At 36.2% G+C, this 25,757-nt stretch overlaps 1 protein-coding gene across 6 annotated transcripts in view; it reads right to left on the reverse strand.

Moving 5' to 3' along the window:
* The window catches only part of usp6nl (USP6 N-terminal like), a 54,570-nt gene that overhangs the window by 8,302 nt on the left and 20,511 nt on the right, over positions 1–25,757 (reverse strand). For 3 of the 6 annotated variants that reach the window (XM_059511378.1, XM_059511377.1, XM_059511379.1), the window contains exons 3-8: positions 11,614–11,687; positions 7,114–7,196; positions 5,557–5,596; positions 4,596–4,676; positions 1,684–1,791; positions 1,148–1,257 (exon numbers count right to left, since the gene is read on the reverse strand). In XM_059511378.1, coding sequence (XP_059367361.1) covers positions 1,148–1,257; positions 1,684–1,791; positions 4,596–4,676; positions 5,557–5,596; positions 7,114–7,196; positions 11,614–11,687 — 496 coding nt within the window. Of the gene's footprint in view, positions 1–1,147; positions 1,258–1,683; positions 1,792–4,595; positions 4,677–5,556; positions 5,597–7,113; positions 7,197–11,613; positions 11,688–18,896; positions 19,067–20,579; positions 20,599–21,955; positions 22,291–25,757 lie in introns of those variants that run through there. The other 3 variants (XM_059511375.1, XM_059511380.1, XM_059511376.1) reach the window with 3 other exon arrangements.

Consider the following 25,757-nt stretch of genomic DNA (forward strand, 5'->3'; position numbering starts at 1 on the left):
CACCAAAATGGAACATGACGCACCAAAAAGTGCTGATATTTAGTGGTAAATCGTGTGTGTGTGCAGACACGCCCCCTCAAACAATTATGGTCTGTTTTTCTGCATTATATGTCATGGGTCATTAGGTTTAGCACATTTTTGTATGTTCTCTCATTGTCTCATTGCTGTTTTTAGTTCTTATGGATATCTAAGGTCACACTGTGAGAATGATCTGACCCTTTCAAATCTCCACAGGTAAATGCCACATCAGTCAATATGGGCGCTTTAGCCCTGTCACAATTCAATACACCAATAACTCGAAGAGAAATGGTGGGGTGTGGGCATCTTTCTCTCGCGCCATTGCGTTCGCAACTTTTCCATTTCACATGCTGGTTAAATGTAGCAGTTTTATGGCCATGAGAAATGGAAGCATCGAGGAGAAATAAAAAATATATATATTTTACACAGACACAGATTAAAGCTCTACGTAAAAAAAGCCTCCATCAGCAAAGCAATTCAGTACGAAAGCCTGAGAAAAACACCACAGTTTGCTAATAAATTGTTGGGTATTTAACTGAATTTATTTTTTAAAATTAAGAAAAACAAAACAAAATAAAACAAAGCAAAGCATAACAATAAAAAACAATAAATAAATAAATAAATCAAAACAAAACAAAACAATAATGTTTGAATACTTGCTCATAAAAACTTTAAAAAAAAAAAAAAAAAAAAAAAACTGATAAAAAAAAAAAAAAAAAGCTCCTAATAAAAGCAAATAATTTGTTTATTTTATTTCTGTAATATAATAGATAATCATTGGACACATGAAAACACACACACACACACACTCCAAACAAATACATTACACATTGCATATAACAATAAAAAAGAAAGTTGTGAAGAAGCTGCATAGATGCATTATATTGCTATACATTTGTTCATGCATGTTAAAATTAAGATTCAGTGATCATTTTAAGCATTAAGTGCCAAAGGGCCTAGGTACCCTATATAGTGGGCAGCTTGTGCTGTTCGTGCCAAGAGGCCTAGATGCAATATGTTGAGGGGCCTGGAGCACTCAGTGGTCAGCTGGCATTGCCCATTGTGGCCAACAGCATTTAAACCTCTTCTGTGTGTGTGTGTGTGTGTGTGTGTGTGTTTGGATGCTCACTTGACATCATAGCGGTGCATGAACATGATGTGATCTCTGTATGTACGATTCACATCCAGATCAATCTGACGGACATCTGGAGACAGTCCCCTGGCTCTGATCTTCAGTTTCTGGGGAAAGAAAGAGACAGTTCATGGAGTTCAGAATAAATATTACTAACTATATAGTCAACACGTTGCAGGCCACAAATGCATCTAACGACACGCTCACAGACCACAGCATGATTTCTGCCACACAAACACCTTCAGTTAAAAGCAAATGCAGGCTGAAAATCATGTTTTCTGTCCAGTTGGATGCTGCAGGGCTTTAGTAAAGCTGCTATTGTCCGTTTGGAGTGATATTTCCCTCTGTGGTGTGTGTGTCAAACCACATAAGTGTAACATCGCAAGCCTCAGGGGTTGGCTATTTTGGAAAGTCATATTTAAGCAAAGAGTTTGTGATTGCCTCTCTCACACACACACACACACACGTTTCTGTGGAATAAACTAGCTCTGAAAAAAGCCATGACTATGCTTGAATTGAGAAACTGCATTTACCTCATAGAAGTCCTTTTTCTCCTCTTTGATTTTGGGGACGTCGAGCAGCAAACACCAAACCTGACCTCTGAGCTGCAGCGGAACTCCCTTATAGATCCTCCTCACCAGCTACACAAAAGCATGATAAGAATCCAATAAACCTCCAAACCTCAACTATGTGCATGAACACATTGTAGAAATGATTAAAACATAAATATTGTTTTAAATTTTTCTGAAAGAAGCCTCTTATGCTCACCAAGACTGGTGATCAAAAATACAGTAAAAACTGTGATATTCTGAAATATTTCTACACTTTAAAATAACTTTTTTTTGAACACTATTTTCTTTTTTGTCTTTTTTTTTTTTTTTTTTACTATTTTCATATATTTTATAATGTAATTAACCCTATGATGGCAAAGCAAAATTTTAAGCAGGAAGTCTTCTTCTCATGATCTAAGAAATCATTCTAATATGCCAATTTGATGCTCAAGCAACTTTCTTATTATGAGCAATTGAAAATAATTATGCTGCTTAATGTTTATTTCAACATTTTAACTTTGGTTGCACCACATGATTTAGATTAGTTGTTCAATGAATGGATAGAAAATATATTAAATTAAACAAATAATATTTTAACAAAAAACAAAACAAAAAAAAGAGATTAAATAAACTAAGGATTTTTTTTTTTATTATGATGTCACACCATTTATGCCACTTTTTTTCTTTTTACTTTATTTTAATGAATTAATATTTAATTTATAATGAATATTTTATAATTTAATTAATTATTACTTTTATTATATTTTAAATGTTTGTAAAAAAAAAAATGATACAGAAAAGTACCATGCCATTTAATCTGGGTATCATGATATAGACAACTATATCAGAGACAGATGTCTTTGTTTCTTTGTCTTGACTAGAAGAAGACTCAGATGGAATTGGTGGACTTTCCAGATTTCCTGAGCTGATTTTCTGTGAAATTTGTTAAACTGAACTTAGAGTAGGAGAAAGCATGATTAAAAATAGGCAAATGATAAAAAAAAAAATGGATGTGGGGGTTGGACAGGGTATATATACACAATATATAATATAACTTCAATGATGTAGCCACAGATACTGCTGGCCTGGTTATTAGGACACGCTCAATATGGATAATAACTCTGTCTAAACATATTCAGTAACAGAGTAATGGAATACATCTGTGTGTCTGTGTCTCTCACAGGTAATTGTGCAGTCAGTAAAGATTAAACTCCCTTCAGAGAGCAGATTAAAAGCTCAAAAGCAAAATGCTGAAACCACAAAAGCTAATGGCCGGCGTGAATCGTCTCTCAGCCACAAATAAACTCACCCGCTGGAACAGAGGAAGAGAGAGAGCGAGAGAGAGAGAGAGAGAGAATGTATGACTGTAAAGGGGTTGAGAGGTGAAAGAGAGGAATGAACACTCTTCCATTTCCTGCACTCATCTGTCCAAATAACTGCCGCTAAATGATTTCCTGAACGTCTCTTCCGCCCTCAGGGCCAATCCATGTGTGTATGTGTGTGTGAATTGATGGGTGCTGAGTAGTTCACTTACTATAATGGTAACGATGATATTAATAATCTTCGAGAGGCTCTTGAGGAGCTGATTATTGACAGACAGCAGTGGGCTCATATCCCACAGCCACAAACCTAACGATTGTGTGTGTTTCTGACTCCATTCTCAGCAAAACGAGGCGATTAAGACTGTTTGTTTATTTGAATGAAATGAGACATGACAAATCAGCAGGTGTCTCTGTGCGTGTTGGCTTGTGTGTTTGTTGACGGGGATTGGTTTTGTAATTGCGGACATGCAAGAAGTCAATAACTCCATCTGTTCTACAAGAAAAAAATTAATAAAATAAAAACGCTTTGTCTTTAGAGTGAGTGCGTGCAGTACAGTAAAATCAGAACCAAAACAAACCTGCAGATCGAAACTATATAGCAGGGTATCTTAAAGTGGATTTATATAAACAAATAATTTAATTATAAAAATGTAAAATTGCTGAAATTGCACACATTCAAATTGTACATATATCACAAATTGTACATATATCACAAAAAATGTTTTTACGCTCGCTTTTAGGCGGCTTTCTGGCTAATTCGAAAAAGGAATATTTCACAAAACTGCAATTGAAACAGTTTTCTGCATTTAAAGGTCATCTGGGGTACTTAAAAGTCACATGATCATTTGTCAATCACATGATCATGAACATCCGCTGCCATGACTTATCACGAGAGGAAAAAAGTCGAATGACATCTGTTAATAGAAATGGCGTCATTTCACAATAGTTTTATTGTTTTAAATCAACATTTATAAAATAATTGCAAACGTTTTGCATTAACACGGTTATTTAAATATATTCATAGCATACAGATATTTGTAATCTGAAGTTTAATTTCTGATGGATGCATAAAAACAAATGGCTAGAGTAGCTATGCAGTAAAAAAAAAAAACTGACAGTTTTGTTGTGCTTTTGATGCATTGCAGCATGCTGCTTATGCTCATTTAGTTCAGACGCAATGTGACAGTCTAATCAAACTAATTGGACTTATAAAAAGAAGTAATAATTAGTTCTACTCAGAGTAATAAACTGCACAACTGTCACGCTCCACCTCGGGCAATACGAAGATTTCTCATTTCACACTAGACACTGTTAATGGACAGAAATGCAATTTAACACACTAACAGCTGCCTGAAGATGTCCAAACACATAGATGAATGGAAACCGATGGATTTTGTTCAGCTGAAGCAGGATAGTGGTTTACTTAGTGGAATGGTCCAATGACGCCCAATACACAGGACAGAGACAGCCAAAGGGAACTGCAGCCATTTACACACACAAGATGAAAGACTGAGAAACTGACTTTCTCAAAGTCCTTCAGAGAGTTACAGTCTGTTTATGAAGGACACGCACCTTGTCACTGTTCTTGTATTTCTCCCAGCTCTTCAACATTTTCAGCCATTTTGTCGTTCTCTCCACTTCCAGATGTTTTTGCTAAGCAGACAGTGTGCAAACACACAGTACAATAAATTAAACAAAAGAGACAAAAGCACACCTAAATGTTTCATCTAAAGCAACACTAGGTGGACTTTAATGAAAATGGATTTCAGTGAGATCTAGAATGCAATATTAGAACAGCCATATTAAAATTTAGGAAGTTACCCCAAAAAAAGTCATTTTTAATATCTGCTCTGCTGTTTCTTCTACATGAACATAATGGCCTCTGAGGCAGGGATGTTACTTTGTTTCTCCAATTTAAAACTCATTATTACGTTACAATACGACACTTTAAGTGCTTTCTGTCATGATGATAAATATGCAATCAAGAAAGTCACTTTTCTGATTCATTTTTTGGCATTTAAGTTTAACCAACTGGTGACAAAGGGATTTTTAGTAGAAATATGAAATCCATTCTGCTCAAGGTCATACAGGTGCCCTAACTTTTTTTTTTTTTTTTTTACAGTTAATGCAACTAATCCAATGACATGCATTTATTTTATATACTATATATTCAGCAATTCTACACCGGTAGTAAAGTGTTTTAGTGTGATAAATTACAAAACATAACCCTGCTGAAATCTATGGAAGACCATTTCCACCACCAAAAAAAAATAATAATAATAATAATTGTGACTTTTTTATCTCAATGCGCACAACTGCAAGAAAAAAAAAGTCATAATTGTGAGATAAAAAGTTATGGTTGATAAAACATTTATACTGTATTTAAAAGTATTTTTCTCATTCTACTGATGTATTTGCTTTAGTTTTCCAGATAAAACACTGTGAAGTTTTCACAGATGCACTATGAAAGTATCAAGTTGGCTTTAAACTTATCACAGTTTTGGTGTCACAACAAATACAGCAGTTGACTCACCTTTTCCTCCACTAAGTCATACACTGGAAGCTCATCCTCACTGTGAAAGGCAAATCACATCAGATTAAAGAAGGGAAATATACACTTGGACTAAAATCAATTCATTTTTGTTGAAACAAGAGTATTTAGTTAGACTACTGAACACACAGAGATTTATGGTTTCAAATAGCCACTAATGTCTGCCCACTGTTCACATAACATGATGGCCGTACAGGGAGAGAAATCGCATTAATAAATCATACACTGGTTTATGTTGCTGACGTCAAATCTTGCATGTATTACTGAAAAAGGAATTACTTTGTTCCACAGGAAGTCCACTTGCTGGATAAATAAACATCACTATTGGTAATGATGCCCCCGTGACCCCCACCCCTGAATCTGTTCAAAGTGCGAGATCTTAGTCAGCTACACAAACAGGAAATGACTGTTTCCATAGCAGCCATTTTATATCTGATCTGGGATCTCCATGAGGTAACCCAGGGAAGTTGTGATATGACATTAGGCTCTGTTGCAAACCGTAGTGAGCTTCCTTTTGGTCTACGTAGACAGCTACGTTAGTTAAAATTCAATGTTAATGACAATTCAATCATTGTAATTAGTGACCCTTTGTTTATATGGTATTTATAAAGCAAAAACATTAAATCAAAGGAAAAAAAGCTAACAAAAATACAAAAAGAACTTAAGATACAGAACAAACTAAATAAAATAATAATAAAGCACAAGAACAAAAAAGCTAAGTAAAACAGAGCAAAACAATATATGCATACAAAAATAAAATAGAAATGGAAACAAACATCAGAACAGAAAAGCAAAACGAATACAAAACAAAAGACAACAAATCAAAAGAAACAAAAAACTTAAGATACAGGTCAAAAATTCAATAAATAAAACAGGAACAAAAAGCAAAGTAAAACAAAGCAAAAAAAAAACATACACAAAAATAAAATAAAAAATGCAAACAAAAATCAAAACAAAAAAAAGCAACCAATTAAAACTTTAAACAGATGAACAAATCCAAACAAACAACTTAAGATCAAATAAAAATAACAAAAATCAAAAACAATGCAAAATAGAGCATAAATAAATAAAATACAGAGAAAGAAAACAAACAAAAAAAAAACTAAAGAAACACTGGCATGTGTTGCCTATCTCATATCTGCATAAACTTCCTTGGACCTTTCCAGTTTTGCAACTTGTCTTTCAATCTTTGTCAGCCTCTTTCTCTGTGCTACGTTTTTTTGTAGCCGTTTTTTCTTTCCTCCTGTCTCTCTGCCCCTACAATTACAGAGTCATGATCTGCCAGACACATGTGGCACTCTATAAATATGGTATAGTGCACTGCTGTTTAAGGGGCCTGGGTAAGCCACGAACCTCCCTGCCAGGGCGAGAAGAGAGTAGAACGGAGAAGACAGGAGAGGCCAAAGGAGCAGACAGACACCAAGATAAGGGTGTACAGTGAAAGCTCAGACTCTTTGAGCTCTCTGCTGGGTTTCTCCAGTACCTGCATCTCCTCACTCATGTAAGATCTCACAGAACAGAATAATGCATGCTTCTTACTGCAGGAATCCGAAGCGGTCCACCGCTTTATACAGATCAAAATTGGCCTCCTCCCACGGCGCCACCTCCACACTTTCTTTACCCTGAAAGCACAAATAACACAAAGTTGTGAGTACACAGTTGAGACACTGTTTTAGTGTGTATGTGTGTGTTAGTGTGAAGTTGCTGTAGGCTTGAGTTCTCAAAGCGTATGGTTCTACTGATCTGTGAATTTGTTGTTCATACATATTTTAGGCAGGTAATGAGGGGTGGACAGGTTCAGTATAACACAAATAAACAATTCAAACAGCAGAAGTAAAAGAGAGAGGGGTGCCTATAGCAGAAACAGATCATCCTTGAGTAAGAACAGTACAGTGTGTTCACAGTCGTGTTCTGACCACTCATACAGTTTTTTTTTTTTTTCTCTCTAAACAAACTTTTTCTAAGGTCTAACAGTGCAGTTTAATTCTGAGCCACTTGACATAGAGACTTCATTTAAAATTAGTTTTGTATGTCTTTAGAGAGCAGAAAATAATAATAAAAAGATTTGTTAGAGGAGCTGGTGCAGATTGATTACTTCGCTTGAAGAGGGGATTGAAATCGGATGCTCCTCTTCACGCTCAGTTCCAGTCTGTGGCTGCTTTTAGAACTATTTTCGTTTGCAAAAAAAACTAAAAAACATTAAGACTGGCCTGCAGAACCATGCTTATCAATGAAAACAAGGCGGTGGGATAAAAAATGTACACTCAGTTCATTAGGCTGACATCAGCCATGCACCAATGTTAAAATTCATAATTATAATTATAAGCCAACGATGATTTTGATAGATAACCGATAAACATACAATATTAAAATAGTGTAGCCTACTACTTTGTAAAATGCATTTATATTCTAAATAAATAAATAAAAAATTATAAAATATGGTAATAAGAGAACAGTTTAATAATAATAAATACATAATATAGACATATTTTCAACACTTTGCGTACATCTACTTTGACTAATGACATTTTTTGAGTCACATTTCAGATGTGTCACATAAACATGTGAAAAGAAAGGTGGAGCACTTTACCCACTGACAAAACCATTCATCCCAAAAGCCTTTAACCTGTCAGGCCAGTAACTAACTGTCTATATACGCAATATGTGCACTTTGTCATGTTGGCAAGAAAATCTATGCAAATTTCAATGTAACGCAAATGTGAAGGTCTTAATAGATCTGGGAAGCATGGAGAATGAGAAAAAGAACAGGAGGAATCAATCGGGAGAAGTGAGAACAAGAGCGGGAGCCATAAAAAGAATGAGCATGAAAGAAATTGAGAATCGGAGACAAAATATGAACTGGTATAGAGAGAAGCCACATCAAGGGCACAAGCACACACAATCATTTATCTCTGTCTCACCCTCTGGTGTGTGGCACAGGCATAAATCTAGAGTGGGATATGATAATAGCATGTCACAGTGACATGGCTGTGGGAAATATTTCGGCCTGCGACACGCGCCAAGGATGTACACCCCCCCCCCCCCCAAATGTTTTTTCTCATGTCTTTCTGCATTCAATTATCCCTCTTGAGAAAATGACCTCACAAGAACAATATTACATGTAATAACAAGTTTACATTTGATATTTGGATAACATTTGTCATTTAACCTGTTAGCCAGCACTCCCCATTATGGGACTCACAGCTGAAAGTGCCCTACCTAACGTAAAATTCTAACAGTTCCTTATTTATGTTTGTTACACAGATAATTTTGGTGTCTTTGGAAAGAAAACCCTTTGGGCTGTACTTTTTTATAATGCGCATAAATATAGTCAATAAACCACTCTCTATTCATATAGATGCCGTTCATCTATAGCCGTGATAGCTGTGAATACACAGTAATAGCGAGCTGATTTGCACTCAAACGGATGGTAATCATACATTTACATTCAACATAAAACACACTCCCACATATATAAAAACTGTTGAAAAATAAAACAAATAAAGAAAAAAGGCGATCGCTATAAGTTCCGCCTCCATCAGCTGACAGGTGCGTCAGAACACGTCACGAGAGAGTGCCAAAATTCAAATAAATAATCTTTCGCCTATCTTTCACTTTTTTTGTGGATCGTCTCATTCTGTCTGTGACACTGTACACTTCAAAACCATTACCTTTCTAACTAAACCGGGATTTACAGCTGTGGATGTGTTTATGACTCGTTATTACGACGGATCTGGTATGTACTGCATTTTCATTCTTCATGTTTTGATGTGTACTGCTTACACAAATGTAGCAAATACAGTCTTTATAAGCTTTCCATTGAAAAACCGCGATCTGTCGTCGATGCTTGAAGCTTAGATCTTCATAGTGATATATAGTTTGTCAAGATTAAAAGAAAAGGGACTAATTTCATCTATTAGTAAATATTGACACGTGCAAACATGGGGAGTTGAGGACGCCTAGGGTGCAGGTTAACAGGTTAAACAATGATTAAATGACACCACTACCTGGCTCAGTGGCATTCACACTTCCCTTCTGTTACTTCCTTCTGAAATGTTCCATGAAAACATGACAACACCCACATCTAGAGCCTAAACAACAGAAGTTACGAGATATACATAATACATTTTGTTGCAGATGCGCTGCTTTTATAGCTGTAAATGCCATCATGCGATGCTTTTTATCTTCTCAGAGAGGATTTTATTGTGCTGACAGTCCAACTGTTACTGTTGGGAAGGAAGTTGGGCTCTAAATTCATCCCTTTTAACTCTGAGGATAAATCAGTGAGTTGAATTCAGTGAATCAGTCTGTGAACAAATGATTCAGACTGTTTTTGTTAAATCTGACTGAATTGAGCAATTTCTTTATGAATGAGACATCTCAACTTTTTCTATGCATGTCTATTAAAATTCATGAGATTTTTAGTGAGTAAAAGACTAAAAGACTAGTGAGTGCGTAGAAGATACTGTTTGGCTTCTGAAAAATATAATACATGAATCATACATGCACTGCTTTTTGGCTGTTTTGTTTGCTAATTCTGGAGCCTGAAAGCTCCAGTGCTCTTTTACTTTCATTAACAATGCATAAAACACAAATCCAAACCAAACAGAAAAAAAAAAAACTAAACTACACCAAACCAGACAAAGCGTTCCGTGTCCCATGTTGATTGTGTCATTCCTAGCACCTGTGTTTTCCCAATCATCCTGTGTTTATAGGCCCATGTCCATTCAGCTCATGTTTTGTCAGAGATTGTATGTCTACTTTTGTGTGTTCTGTGTTCCTGTCTGCCCCGTGTATTCCTGTGGATTATTGAATTAAAAGCAGATTGATCCGTGCATTCCTGGTTTACACATTCCTCGCTCCTCAGTCATACAGAATATGTGCTTTATAAGTACTAATAAAAATCCAATACGTTAATAATAGGTATGCTAACAAAACTAGTTACCGTAATAGTGAAAATTGTTCCCTATGTTAAAGTGTTACCAACAAAACAAACAAACAAATCAAACAAACCAAACCAACCAATAAATAACCAAACCCTGAAGTTATTATTCGGAAATAAAATCATACATGGTTTGAATAACATGAAGGTTAATAAATAGCTTTTTTAAAATAAACCTAATAAAGAATAAAACTTTTCATTTTTGCTCAAACTACTATACGTTTTAGGGTATTAGGAGCTAATTTACAAAAATTTAAACATTTAAATGGTAAAACTAATATTTGAGAGGGTGAAAAAATATGTACGCAAAAAAAACAAAAAATAAATCATAAGAGCATACGTGTTATGCTTTCTGAATCAAGAGACAAATCCCAGTGTACAGGAGCTTATCACAATCCAATTAACAGACACGTTACAGAATTAGAGTGCCATAATGAGAGCTCAGATTACACTCAATTTAAACGATCAATTTACAAACTGGACACGCGCGAGAGATTTCATGAGGGGAAAAAAAAAAAATCACGAAACCCTTTAGTGAAAACACACATTACTCTTACAACAGTCACTGGAAGTCATAACTTTCTGAGCTGATATCTATTACCACGATCATTATTGCATTCATGCAATATAAGGTTTAATTTTACTTTTAGTGCCACTTTCTTTCCTGTAAGCCTACATACTTGACAAAAATGTATTTTAACAAGTGTATCTTCTGGAAAGATACACAATACAATGCAAGATGTGACCTAAGTTTTTAAAGTTGGCCTCCCAACATGAGTGATATACAAAACGGCCGGTGAACAGGTGTTTCACATGACAGCGGTTATAATAATAATAATAATAATAATAACACCCTACTGATGCCCTATTCTCTGTGGCATTCTAAATCAGAAACAGAACAGAAATGTTGTCTAAAAATCTGACAGTCAATGTTTTAGCAACAGATGAGAATACAGAGAATCTTCCAGATGGAAACTGCTATGATGGGAGGAGATATCTGCTTGGATCAGAGTATATGTTTACTGTGTTTCTGTTTTTCTTGGAAGTGGATTGGAGGGTATTTGGTTGGTGAATGAATGGCAGCTGTTTTCTCTAACCTTGTCATATTTGGCGAGTATCTCAGCTCGCTCCTGTTCCAACTTCACTGCAGCATCCTGCTCTGAATCAGACGCTGGAAAAAGAAACAGAGAGAGACCAATTAGCTGCAATTTTCACTGTCCACTATGTGAATCATCTTTAATAAGCCTGGCTTACAGAAATTTAGAGAAAAGACCTCTTTGCACTTTGAAACACACACACACAAACACACACACATTCTCTCGTTTCTATCCACTACAGCATAGCAACAAGTTGCTGTTCAAATAGATCTGAGCCAGTATGTGGCTCTCAAGGGCAAACTGCGTCATTCACATCCAAAGCAAAGCAACTGTGGTCTGCTTTTATAGGAGGGTTCCGGGTTCAGTACAAACTCTATGGACAGCATGTCCATTATACACAGTGTGCATTCTGTGCAATATGCACAGAAGATATTGTAGCTGTGTCCCTCAGTTTCTAAAGAAATTTTAGAGACCAGATAGCAAGTCTTTTTCGTTTGCAAGAGCAATAAAGAGATGAAGCCAATAATTCACAACCCAGCATTTGGTAAGTTTAAAAGAGCTTTTGCCACAGATGATATCAAAGATAAAAGAAAAAAAAAACAATCATTTAGATTATCTAATTTAGAATATATATTTTTTTGATTCAATTATTTAGTTATTTATTTAGCAGCCTATGAAACTCAAAAAAAAAAAAGTAGATATTTTGAGAATTTTGATTCATTCATTCATTCAGTGGAAGTCGATGGCCACCAAAACTGGTTACCAACATTTTTCAAAATATCTTTTGTGTTCTGCTTAAGAAGGTTATTAATGTTTATTTCCACAAATAATTTCAAAAACACAAGCATGGCATTTCTGCTTTAATAACACTCCAGAATATATTGTTCCGTAGACAGTAAACACATTGAGGTGAGCAGCAACTGAGCTTATTGTATATTATATTATACAAACTGAGGGATGAGTAGAAATGATTTTCTGTAGTACTTCACAGTATTTCAGTGATGCTTATTGACAAAGCTTAGCTTGGATCGAACCTGGCTCCCACATTCTCACAAAAGCAGCACGTAATAAGAACTAGAGTGAGATAAGAGAATACTGTGTGCTTGAGGGCAATAAAGCACTCTACTGGATCCCAGTCTGGACTTTGATGTTAAATATACAGTGTGCTGACACACAATCAAACTTTCTCCTGTGAAGAGCTTTACCATGGGGATGTTGATGTAGGATGGGTATTCTGTGTATTCAATGTGTCCTGCTGCCAGTGCAGTGTCTATTTTTCTCATGCAGCAAGCCTATGAAATTACAGCCAATCACATGGAGTGGCCAATCATTTCCTCTCCAGGAATTAGGTTAACACTGCCACTCCCTGTTTGGCTTGGTTCCCTTTCTGAGTGTATTTCGCAGGCAACACTTACTTAGAAAGGCTTCCACCAACTTTCAGCAGCTGGGTCAAAGCCAACCAGATTCCCTTCCTGGAAATATAGGCTTTTAAAGTCAATGGAAATTTTATGGAAGGATGCGGTTTGTTTGTGTGAGTGTGCCGTGTGTGTTCTGTGTATTTAACAGATGCAAGTAGAATTAATACAAACATATAGAGCAGATGAGATTAGACAAAATGTGATGTGATGAGACAAAATGAAATAGCATGAGGCAATTAATGAGATTAGACAAGAAGAGTGAAGACTAGATAAGAAGAGACTGTGTGTGAAGAAGAGAAAAGAAAGTATATAAGAAAAATAATGTTTGTAACAGAAGAATGTGAGTTAAAACCATTGGAGACAATAGAAGAAAGTATGTGAGATGATAAAAGATGTGAGAAAAGAAACCAGATGTGATGTTCTCTCATGTGAGGGAATATAAGAAAATATGAGAGTATGTAAAACATGAGACAAGTAGAGAACAGAAGAGAAAAGATGAGAAAATACTAGATAAGAAAAAAAAGGATTATAAAAAAGAAATGAGCACAATGGGACATGCTTGATTTATTAATGATTATTAGATTTGTAAGTGTTTTTAAAAGCGCGAAAGAGAACTTGCAATGTTATCTGCATGCAATCCGACATGGAACAGAACACCAACTTTTTTTAAGAGCTTTTGAAGCTCGGAGACAATGGCAAAATGAGACAACTGAACAGAGATGAAAAGAGTATGTGAGAGAAAATGAGATTAGAGACTGAGAAAAGAAGAGTTTGTGACAAATGAGATGAAACAAGAGGATACAAGATTATATGAGAGAAGAGAAGATATGAGAAGAAGAGAAGAGAGCATATGAAAGAAGAGAAAAGATAGTATGTAAGAGACAAATCGAGACGAGAAGAGACAAGAAAACAAGACAGTAGCTTACATGGCTGATGGTCTTAAAGCTCTGGGGCCTCCACGGCATATAAGCATTCACTCAGCGCCATGTTTCAGCTCAACACTATCTCGTTCATGCTCCATACATCAGTCTGACAGCTCACGCTGAGCGTATGTGAGCACAAGCGTATTTAGAGATGAGCGAATGTTCTCTGAGGCCTCTGCGGCAGACAAGTCGTACACGAGAAAATGGTCATTTGTCAGATTAACAGCGCTCATTCACATGGATAAGAGTGAAGAAATCACTGCTCATCTTCCCTTAGGATTTCCAGAGCTGCACTGTTTAGCACAGATACTGCAGCAAGCTTACTAGAGACGCAATTAGTGTGAATTATGGAGGAAAGACTGAAGCAATGATGCTATGCTCAATTTTCAAAATGGAACATGTCACAGCTATAATGTGCATAAATATATGCATGAGAAACTCAAAAATTAGCTTAACACTTTAAAGCTAGGGAAGGCAATTTCAGAGAGGCTAGGAATAGCAAGTTAGCTTTAAAAGCATAAGATCCCACCCTCCCTGCAAATTAGTCTCCAAAGCCACACCACCTGCATGCAGACCAGAGTCTAACCAGCGAAGGTCACTGGAGGGTAAGAACACCATTTGAGAACCAAAGTAATGTACAATGTTGTTTTGTGCAAGGAAGAAATGTAAATTTTTTTTTTTAAAGTTGTAAATAAAAGAAAAAACTAGTAAATTTTACAATACTATTTCAGTATTTTGACTTCAGAACTTCACATATAATTTAATTTTAATCATTCTTTGTCTCTTTTTTCTAACTGTATAAAATGTACTAGTGATTTCTCAGTGATTTTTTTTTCTGTGTACAGATGTGGTCATTAAGAATGCAATACATTAATCACTTAAACATGTTTATCAAAGTGTACTCCTAAAGATGACAAGAAAAATGACGATAAAGAATGTTGTGTAATGTGAGCAGTACAGTAGTTATTGAGGACACAGCCAAAATAAACCACAAACACACACACACACACACCTCTCTAGTGTGCAGTAAGACTAACACATGCTCTTCTGTTCATTCTTTCACTCCAGCGTCTTTGCCTTCTCAGATGATTCCACTCAGATTCAAGAGCCATCCAGCATTGTCTCTCTCATACACACACACACACACGAGACACTGTCTGACACCATTCAACCAAGAATCATACAGCTCTAAAAGGAAGTCAGTCAGGCAGACATTCCCTGGCTATTTTTATCAACTTATTTCTAATTTCCCCTCTTTTAAAACTCCCTCCCCAGTTCCTGCAGAATGTTCTTCTGCCTTAGTGTGAAAATACCCAGAACTTCCTCGGAGTGGTATTTTTAGTGGTGTGATGTCAATGAATGGTCTGGGTCTTTATGACTTTCCTAACACACACAACCCTGCTGAGCGTCTGTCATTACAGCTCACTCATACACTTGTACATGGGCGGCATCGAGCCGCAAACAGCAAGCCATCATTCAAATCATAGCTTCTGCACGTCAAGTTCAGCCCACGATGGAAAAGATGAACTGTACAAATCAGAGCTCTAAAAGCAATGTTCTTTTATATAGTTTCAGCTTGTTCCTTTGTTTGTAAAAAACATAAAAATCATGTTTAATGCATTTAGAATAGAAGTATAGTTTTTTTTGACTAAACATTATAATACACTGTGTTTTAAAAGCCATCTAAAGAATAAAACACTATGCCAGTAATAATTGCAACTCAAACAAATTAATTTGTTATCAACAATTTATGTAGATTATGTATTACCAGTACAATTTAAATTATTAAGTGTTCAAAGCATTTTTAATGAAAGTCAAAGGCATTGTACTGAGTTAAAAGTTACAATACACATAATTAATTTAAACATTGTGTCTATTAATATGACAATTTATTAAATCAATGATTAATTAATTATTATTATAATAATTAATTAAGTTAATTATTTATGCAAACTGAATATTTATGGGAGGCCAAACAAACTTAACATTACATTTGATTCATTCAAAGTAAACTGGAGTAATATTTTTTAGTTTTTCAACCATGACAAAGCAAATGCCTAATACGCAGTTAAAGTACATGCTGTTTTTGCCAAAAACATTAGTTTAACATTAGTTATTTTATTTACTGTTGTGCAATAAACACACACTATGAGTTTGTGCTGAAGATATTAGCATTCAGAGACTCATTACACTTTTTCTCAGTCAAACTGAGCTCTTTTTGCTCTCTCTCTCTCATCTGAGTGCAAGTGAGTAATTGTAATGTCAGGCCTGATTGGTGACAAGCTCATTTCCCGCCTGTTGTTCTCTCCTCTCGACTCATACATCATTTCATCCTTATTTTATCCTTAATGAAAGGATGGAGCAGAGACCAAGGGTGCACATGGTTGAAAAACAAATCGAATTTTTGACAGATCAATCTCATGTGGTTATTGCTGCTATGATTCTACCGTGACACATTGCTTTCAAATGTAGATATTGAGGAATAAAGATGGTGTGAAAACATAAGAACCCACCACAGTTTGCATCTTTTATGACATATTTGAACAGAGTCAGTATCTGCTTTTTGCTCTTATTTTTAATAAACAGATAAAAAGAACAGCTATAAGGAGCAAATATAAACAAGAGATCAAGATTGTGTCCAATCACAAATTTCTAGATCCTATTTCTGATTTAACATATTAAACATTAAGTTATTCAAACATATTGAAAAGTAATATTTTATGAATGGGTTAGTTTATCCCCAAATGAAAATTCTGTCATCAATTACTCGCCCTCATGTTGTTCCAAGTTTGTAAGACCTTTGTTCATCTTCAGAACACAAATTAAGATATTTTTGATGAAATTCGAGAGCTCTTTGACCCTACCATAGACAACAACACAACTGTAATGTTTCCAGGTCTAGAAACGTAGTAAGGACCTCGGTAAAACAGTCCATGTGACATCAGTGGCTCAAAGTCAAAACTAACAACTTTATTAAACAATTCTTCTCCCCCGAGTTACTGTCTTCCGCCATTTTCTAGAGTATAACAATGCATACACACACTTTACCCTAAGCGTATACTACACTTATTGGGCCAATTACGTTCAAGTGCAAACTTTCCCCCAGGAAAGTAAGCAACGCTGATTATGTGCTTGCGTACTCTCCAAAATGGTGGAAGACATAACTCGGGGAGAAGAATTGCTAAATAAATTATATTATTTTTGTTTTCTTTGTGCACAAAAAGTAGCCTATTCTCATAGCTGAGATGAGCCACTGATGTCACATGGACTGTTTTACAGAGGTCCTTACTATGTTTCTGGACCTGGGAACTTAAAGCTGCATTGATGTCGATGGGAGGGTCAGAGAACTCTCAGATTCCATCAAAAATATTTTAATTTGTGCTCTGATGATCTTATGGGTTTAGAGTGACATGAGGGTGAGTAATTAACGACAGAATTTTCATTTTTAAATATTCATGGATAAAGTTGTTATTCAATGCAACATTCATCAGTTATTCCAACATCTATAGACCAATAACTAGGGATGTCCAGATCCGATCACCTGATTGGAAATCGGGCCCGATCGCGTGGTTTCAGACTCGATCAGAATCGGACGTTACCTCCTGATCTGGACTCGGATATATATATTCTCACATCTTTAGTTATGCGGTGGCACAGAGTTAGACCCTTTTGACTCCACACAGAAACAGCAATGCGTGCGAAGAGACAGGATAGTCTGCGCATGACCTGATATTTCATTCGGACCCAGAATACAGCGAGATGAACATCACAGAGCGCTAAACTCTCCTGCGGTGTGTGTTTCATTCATACTCGAAGCCCAAGGGCGCTCTTGTGCTGATAGTGATATCAGGAACTTCCTAATATGGACAAAAGCGTCCAGCTATCGCTGTGGCTTTCACAGGAAAACAGAAACTTATGCAAACGCGAAGACATTCATATACGCTCATCACGACAATAAATTGTTTTTCAAGTAACCTTTAGCAGGTGATAAATAAAGTATATGAACAATGCAGTGCTAATTGACATAGCATTTATTACAGTATAGAAACTATTCTGCCTTATTATGTGAACAGTGTTTGTAGTATATAAACAAATCATTATTGTTATTGTCCAGCATTTATAGATTTATAAGCCAATTAAATAAATTTGAACAGTAAGTTTCTGTTCACCAAGCCTGAATTTATTCGATCCAAAGTACAGCAAAACAGTAAAAAAAAAAAAATTACTATCCTATTTAAAACAGCTGTTTTATATTTGAATATATTTCAAAATGTAATTTATTGAACATCCTGGATCTGTTTTTTTGCTCTTCTTTATTCTTTTTAATGTATTATAGAAGGATTGGATCGGGACTCAGTATCGGCAGATACCGTATTTTTCGCACTATAAGTCGCACCTGAGTATAAGTCGCATTAGTCCAAAAATACGTCATAATGAGGAAAAAAACATATACAAGTCGCACTGGACTATAAGTCGCATTCATTTAGAACCAAGAGAAAACATTACCATCTACAGCGGCGAGAGGGCGCTCTATGCTGCTCAGTGCTCCTGTAGCCTCTCCCTGAAAACATAGAGCGCCCTCTCGCGGCTGGAGACGGTAATGTTTTCTCTTGGTTCATTTCTCTCGGTTCATGTCAAATTAATTTTGATAAATAAGTCGCACCTGACTATAAGTCGCAGCACCAGCCAAACTATGAAAAAAAAGTGCGACTTATAGTCCGGAAAATACGGTACTCAAAATCAAATTACTCTGACTCAGACTCGAGGGCAAAAAAAACTGATCGGGACATCCCTACCAATAACCTATTAAAGTGGAAAACTGCAGACTTCTGTAACAAATCAGTCAAAATAGCAGTAGGTAAAACTAAAAACTGACATCATAATGAAATGTAATGATAGAACTATAGTTTAAAAAGAGACGGATGATGTCATCTGATCTTACCAGGCTCAATTTCTTCATGATCTGTGTCGCAATTCAGATTTTTGGCATGCATGAGTGTGACGAACACACACACCAACACTAACACGATATCAGTTTTCTGTACTCGCCATGATAAAAGTCAACTATCAGCAGCTAAATTAAAGAAATCCAGTTTCTTATCGCTCCGAGTCAAATAAGACACGATGGAGAAAAGAGAAAGAAATGGAGAAAAGAAAGAGGAATGGTGGGCAAAGATGACAGCAAGGGGGAAAGGAGGCAACGAGATGCGTCCTGACAATATAGCTGTTTGTTTACTTCAGAGACACGTCATGCTTCAGACCCACACACTACATACCAGACTGACTAACAAACAAGAGCTATTCACACACACACACACACACACACTTAACAGAATGTGCGCGCACACACACGCACACACACACACGCACACACACACACACACACACACACACAGAGATCATCCATTACATATCTTAGTGGTTGAAATGTAAACTTCTTAGGTATATCTTAACATGTGTCCGATACAGTTTCCTAAAATCAAATATTTCTCAAAATGTGTCAAGATACCTAAGTGTGCAGTCAAAATTCAAAATCAAAAATGAGACACCATCCACATTCTTCTTATGGCTCTATGCTGTCAACAATTGTCTCATTTGTCTGTGTTTAGTTCCCCTAAAAAATGCCACATCACATAATTTTTATATTTGAATGAAATATAGTTTAAGACCTCATGAACGTTTCCTTTGAACAATCTGCCTTTGAGATGACAACATGTTTTAGCTTTTGGCTCTGTTACCATATTTAAATAACTGATTGAGTTTTCCTTGTAGTAATAATGCAGTGTGGGAGGAAAAGAAAAAAGGAGGCAGACTATTACAGATTAAGTCAGAACAGAAAAGAACGAACAGAACCAGAAATAGAAAAGGATGAGAAGAGCAGTGGATAAATTATTTACCCCTACATTTTCTCATGTTACACCACTGACCTGAGACTAAACACTTGGCTTGATTAACCAATCAGATGACAGAACAACCATGGCATATGCCATGGCATATTATTGGCTATACATGTTATATAAATAAATATCAGTCTAAATGTATAACCCTAAAATTCATTATTTCTGAAATCTGAAAAAGTCAAATGAGAACCATTAACCAACTTCTCTTCTTCTGCAAGGGATTATTGGTAATTTTACTGAAAAAGCAGAAAAAGGTTCTTCAGACTATTAAAATGTTCTTCACACTAGAATACAATTGTTATTTTAAGAGGTGTTTACAAACAGGTTCCTTGGGGAGCCAAAAAATGGTTCTTGTATGGGATTTGTACATAAATCCTCTTGAGTGTAGGATACAAGATTTAACAGCATGAAAGGAACACAGACTCCAACTGCCAGGAAGCTAGTAAAAAAATGATAGGAAATGAGTTTGCAAATGCAACAACATAAATAAGCTGACATTATCAACCAGGAACTGTAACTTTAAATCCAGTGGTCTACAAAAGGTGCCTGTTTTACAACTCACACACACACACACACAAACACAAAGGAAGGCTAATAAATGGAGAAGTTGGTAGAGGAAGTGAACAACAATATAAAAATGTCGAATAGCTTTAAAAAAAAAAAAAAAAAAAAAAAAACACACCCCCACATGCAAAAACGGTGAAATGAACTCATTTCACACTAACATGGAGATATCACATCATACTTTCTTAATAAACCCCTGAGACAAACATCAGTATGTAACCATGAGCTATATAGGCGCAGGTTGCAGGGGACTTGCGTGGATTGCTAAATCAAGGGTTGAAATTGAAGACAGAACAATGCAAATCAGACTTCTGTTTAGTTGATTCAAGGTTGCTGTGTTTCACAAGAGTGGATGCTCCATTGCGAAGCAACTGCACACACTTAAATAAACATGCACAGATTGGAAGGTGCAGTCCATGTCTTAAATTAATACATTCAGTCGAAAATCTGTCATCAGTTAAATTATCATGTTGTTCCAAACTCATTCGACCTTCTGTCTTTCATAGAACACAATAGGATAAAAAATTAATTTTGAATAATGTGAATGCTGCTCTTTTGAAAACTGTGGCAGGGGAAGATTTTCAACGAATAATGACGTGAATTTTGGCCAATGAACAATGGCGTGAACAGAAATCTGTTCTTGTTGGCCAATTTCTGAATGATATCTTTGTATCTAATTTTAAGGCATCTTGAGTAAAACAGCTTCACATTTAATGAAGCATATGCAAAACTCTTGAACCGGAAGCAATGAAACCAATTTAACAAATACAGTCTAATGCGCATAACCCCTAGTCACCCAGATGGACTTAATACAGAATAATACAGAATACATGCTTTTCTGCAATTTACACATGCACACTTCAGAGCATTTTACAGAAGGTTTCAAGATTCAAAGATTCAAATTCAAAGATTCTGTACTGTATATTAGAAAGTATTATAGAATTTGCCTTTCTATAACTAATAATAGAATGGTAAACACTAAGGCATGCAGTACCACACATGACATGCAGGGGGAAAAAAAGTTAATTGTTCACACAATTTCCTTATTCGTTTTCTCGGCTTAAGTAAACCTTTTACTTATAATAATTTGTTCTACTTCCAGTTGCTGCTATGTTATGGACAGAGACACTTTAATTGGGTTTTATTTTGAGTTGTCAATGTGCTATAGAAACATTCTCAAAATCTTTGCTTAGTTGCATGAAATCATTCTAATCTGGACAGGAAGTAGAACAAATTATTATTTTGTACGTACGATTTCCTTAAAACAAGGGCACAAGTTGTTATTTTGAAAATTAATGCAAGTCACGAACAACATGACGGTGAGTGTATTTTAAAAGAACAAAGCGGCTTTTATATTTAGATGAGTTTTTACTTTGTCCTTGACTTTGTCCTCTTAACCTCACAGACATACACAACTTTTTCAAATACACTAAAGCAAAACCACTAAAATTACGGCAAGCTTTTCAAAATCTTGTCAGAATCAGTTACTCCAAACACATACAAATGTACACTCTTACGGAGAGTTTCACATACACACCTGCAAATCGGCTACTGGCGCGGCGGCGAGAGGGCGACACCAGCTCCTTAACAATCTGCAGCACTTGCATGATCAGAAGGGGGCGGGGCCAAGGCGTAAAAGAGAAGGTGTGATGGGGGGTGGGGTCAGTGCAGAACAAAGCGTAAAGAGCTTCATTCTTGCCACCCACACACAAAAACGACTGAAAATATCATTACTAGACTGAATTTAGAAACAAAATAGTCTTGAGTGCGACTGTCACTCTAGTTTAATTGGTGGCGATCTTGGTAAATCCTTTGAACATTAAGTCTCCTATCATCTTGAAACACTATTTATTTACTTTTCTTTGTTAAAATTATAAAATATAACATCAAATAAATCTTTAGCCCAAACGCAAAAAAAAAAAAAAAAAAAATCCTTTTTCAGGCTGGTCCAGCTAATGCATGTTCAAGAGTAAATAAGCAGCCGATGACTCTAAAAAAGATGACTGGTTCTTCTAATAGAAAAGTGGGATTTCCATTTCTACAGCCAACATACTATAAGTAGAAAATTCTTCCATTCATTTTATCACGGGCTGTCTCCACCCCTTATCCCTTCCCTGATGTTAGTCTCGTTTTTTCCATTAGTTTCCAAGTTTCTACCTTTCATTTTGTGTACAAAATGAATCCAAACGCAGCTTCGGTCCGCAAGACCAATCGAAACACACCACTAATTCATAGCACATAAATAAAATCACATGATATTGATATATTATTCAGCATCGAAAAAAACGCTACACAAATCCGCTCAGAAGCAGTGTTGTGGGTTAAAATCAGAAATTAATCCTGCAGAATTTGCTTTCTGCAATCCAGATCCCACCAGTCCAAACACGAGGGTCCGCATCTGTCTTTTTTATTCCTCACATCATTTCTTGCTGCTTGCCTCTGCCTTTCCCACGGTCTTCTTCCAAGCAGAGTCGGGCATCTGCAGTTCTTCTCTTGTTTATTTCACTCTTTTGCAGATAGACACTGTCCAGTTATTTTTCCTGTAACCGCAGTATGTTTGTGTTTCAGGTAGGAGAGACCATCTGAAAAAGTGGCTACACTTCTCTCTCTCCCTCTCTCTCTCTCTCTCGATCAGGGTCTCTGGCATCCAAATCAATACAGCTAGGGCAAGCTGTATAACACAGCTCTACTCTATTCTTCTCTCTCTCTCGTTTATTCTTCACAGCCCCACTCACCACTGACACTCGTTCCAGCTTTAAATTAGAGAGCATCTGTTACAACAGCCCCTCCCCTCAACTCTCTCCCTCTTTTTTTCGTTCTCTCACATCATTTCTCTCTTCTGTTCCTCCTGTTTTAGGATTTCATGTGAATATGCAAATACTGGTCGTATATTCAGAATATCATACAGATGGGACTGTAACTGTGGAATCCTTCAATCTAGGATACATTATGGATTGGAAACTAAATGATTCAGATGCCTTAAAGTTGCCCTGTGGTGAAAATCAAGTTTTTTATGTTGTTTATTTGTCTATGTGTTGTTTTTAATATGCTTTTAGACAAACCATGTGCCAATCCATTTGTCAACACCATTGCTGAGTATTTTCTCCTTAACCCTTAGGGGACTAAGCCCTTTTTGGTCCGTTTTCTCTATTTTTACATTTCGGCTTATAAACCATATGTAATGATGATGGACCACCATGTATTTGGTATCGATGGATTCAGAAGACCCTAAGCTACCATAAGCATGCATGCAATATGTTTATAAAGGAAGTATGAGTGAAAAATTGTACAATAAACTAGAGAATTTCAAAACAAAAATGAGGTTTTTGTCATTTATTACTGAAAATCCTACCTCACACAACAAAAGTGAAAAGTTTTTGACCCAAAAATATATTTTTCAAACCCTTTGCTTGACAGAAATGGGTTAATGTTCAATCAAATGTGTAAAGAACAATTCAATTAACTTTATTTACAAACAGTCCTAGGCGTTTTTTTATTTTTGGGACTAAGCCCTTTTTGGTCTGTTTTCTCTATTTTTACATTTCGGCTTATAAACCATATGAAATGATGATGGACCACCATGTATTTGGTATCGATGGATTCAGAAGACCCTAAGCTACCATAAGCATGCATGCAATATGTTTATAAAGGAAGTATGAGTGAAAAATTGTACAATAAACTAGAGAATTTTAAAAACGAAAATGAGATTTTTTTTGTCATTTATTACTGAAAAACACACAATATAGAACAGTTTTTGAAAAAAAAAAAATTTTTTTTCAAACTCTTTGCTTGACAGAAATGTGTTATTGTTTAAGCAAATGTGTAAAGAACAATTAAATAATTAACTTTTTTTTACAAACAGTCCTAGGCATGCCAGTGAGCAAAGCAAGGCCTCTCCAGGAAGTTGCAGAGGGGCACATGGCATGCCCCACACTGCCAGGGGGTCTTGTTGTACACTTTGCTTGCTTTGCAGTGCTCACAGTACTTTCTGACATCTGCAGGCTTGTGTGCAGGGTTTGCTGGGTCCAAGGGAGCAATGGGTAGGGGTGTGCGGCGAGTTGTCCTGTCTGCATCCTGCATCAGAGCAAATACACAATCAAACTGGAAGCTTTTTTTGTGTCAAAATTCAATGTAGAAAAAATAACTCCTATAAACTCATGTAACCCTATGAAACTCCACTGTACACTAAAAACACATTTCACCTCTCTTGACCTGAGCAGTTTACTTAGTTGAGTAAGTCAGTCTATTGAAACAAATTTCACACCACTCTTGAACTGAGTTTACAGGGAAAGAGTAGTATGGTACACTAAAACAAATATTTCATGCCTCAATCGCTATCTGACTAAAAATCCCAAACATATACATACTCAAGATGTATGATATAATAAATTATAATGATAAAGAGGTTATTTGAAATTACATACCAGTCCTCAAATGGACCTTCCCCATCCTGGTAAAATACTTCGTCATCTGTGTAAAAGCTGTCTGCTCCAGATTTCCCCTCGTCACTTTCCAGTAATTGTTCCAGAGCTTGTTCTGCCCTAAATCTTTTACTGCTTGCCATTTTGATAAAACAATTCTGTAATAATGCTATATCTCTCTCGAATTTATCTCTTTGTGCTCGCTAATACTCCGATCGCTCTATGTAACACTCCGATCGCTTTCTGCTTTCTCCACCTCATGCTGATTCTCCGATCGGTTATTGATTACACCTGGCTGGAGGTCGTTTTACTATAGTCCAGCCCAGCTTTTACAAGGCTACAGCAGAGCTACAGAGTCCTCTGAATGGCTAGAATAAATCATGGTAACCTTCCTCTGATTGGGTTAGAAAGATATTCCTCCCAGCGGTTTTTACATTGGTTGTTGCGTGTTGAATCTGCCTAACATAATAGTTTTCATTGGCCTGTTTACGCAGTGGTATTGCGCAATAAGGGAAGCGTGTTTAATATACATATTCAGTGGAATCTGAGGAAGACGGCAAAAAAAAACGCATCTCTCTAGCATTAATAGTTTTTGAGATAACTACACATTTGTAAAAGTATGCCATTTTGGGCGGTACCGCCCAATCCGTCCCCAGAGGGTTAAAGGGTTAGTTCACCCAAAAATGAAAATTATGTCATTAATGACTCACCCTCATGTCGTTCCAAACCCGTAAGACCTCCGTTCATCTTCAGAACACAATTTAAGATATTTTAGATTCAGAACGAGTCAATTGTTCGTTATCTGGCTCGGCTCTGTGTTCATCTTCAGTTCTCTCTTCACAGCAGTTCAGTCAGTGTACTGTTTGAGTACATGAATTACTCCGGGATATTGGTTTGTTTTAACTCAGAGGGAGTGTC

The sequence above is a fragment of the Carassius carassius genome, chromosome 26 (assembly GCF_963082965.1).
Source record: "Carassius carassius chromosome 26, fCarCar2.1, whole genome shotgun sequence".
Classification (NCBI taxonomy): Eukaryota; Metazoa; Chordata; class Actinopteri; order Cypriniformes; family Cyprinidae; genus Carassius; species Carassius carassius.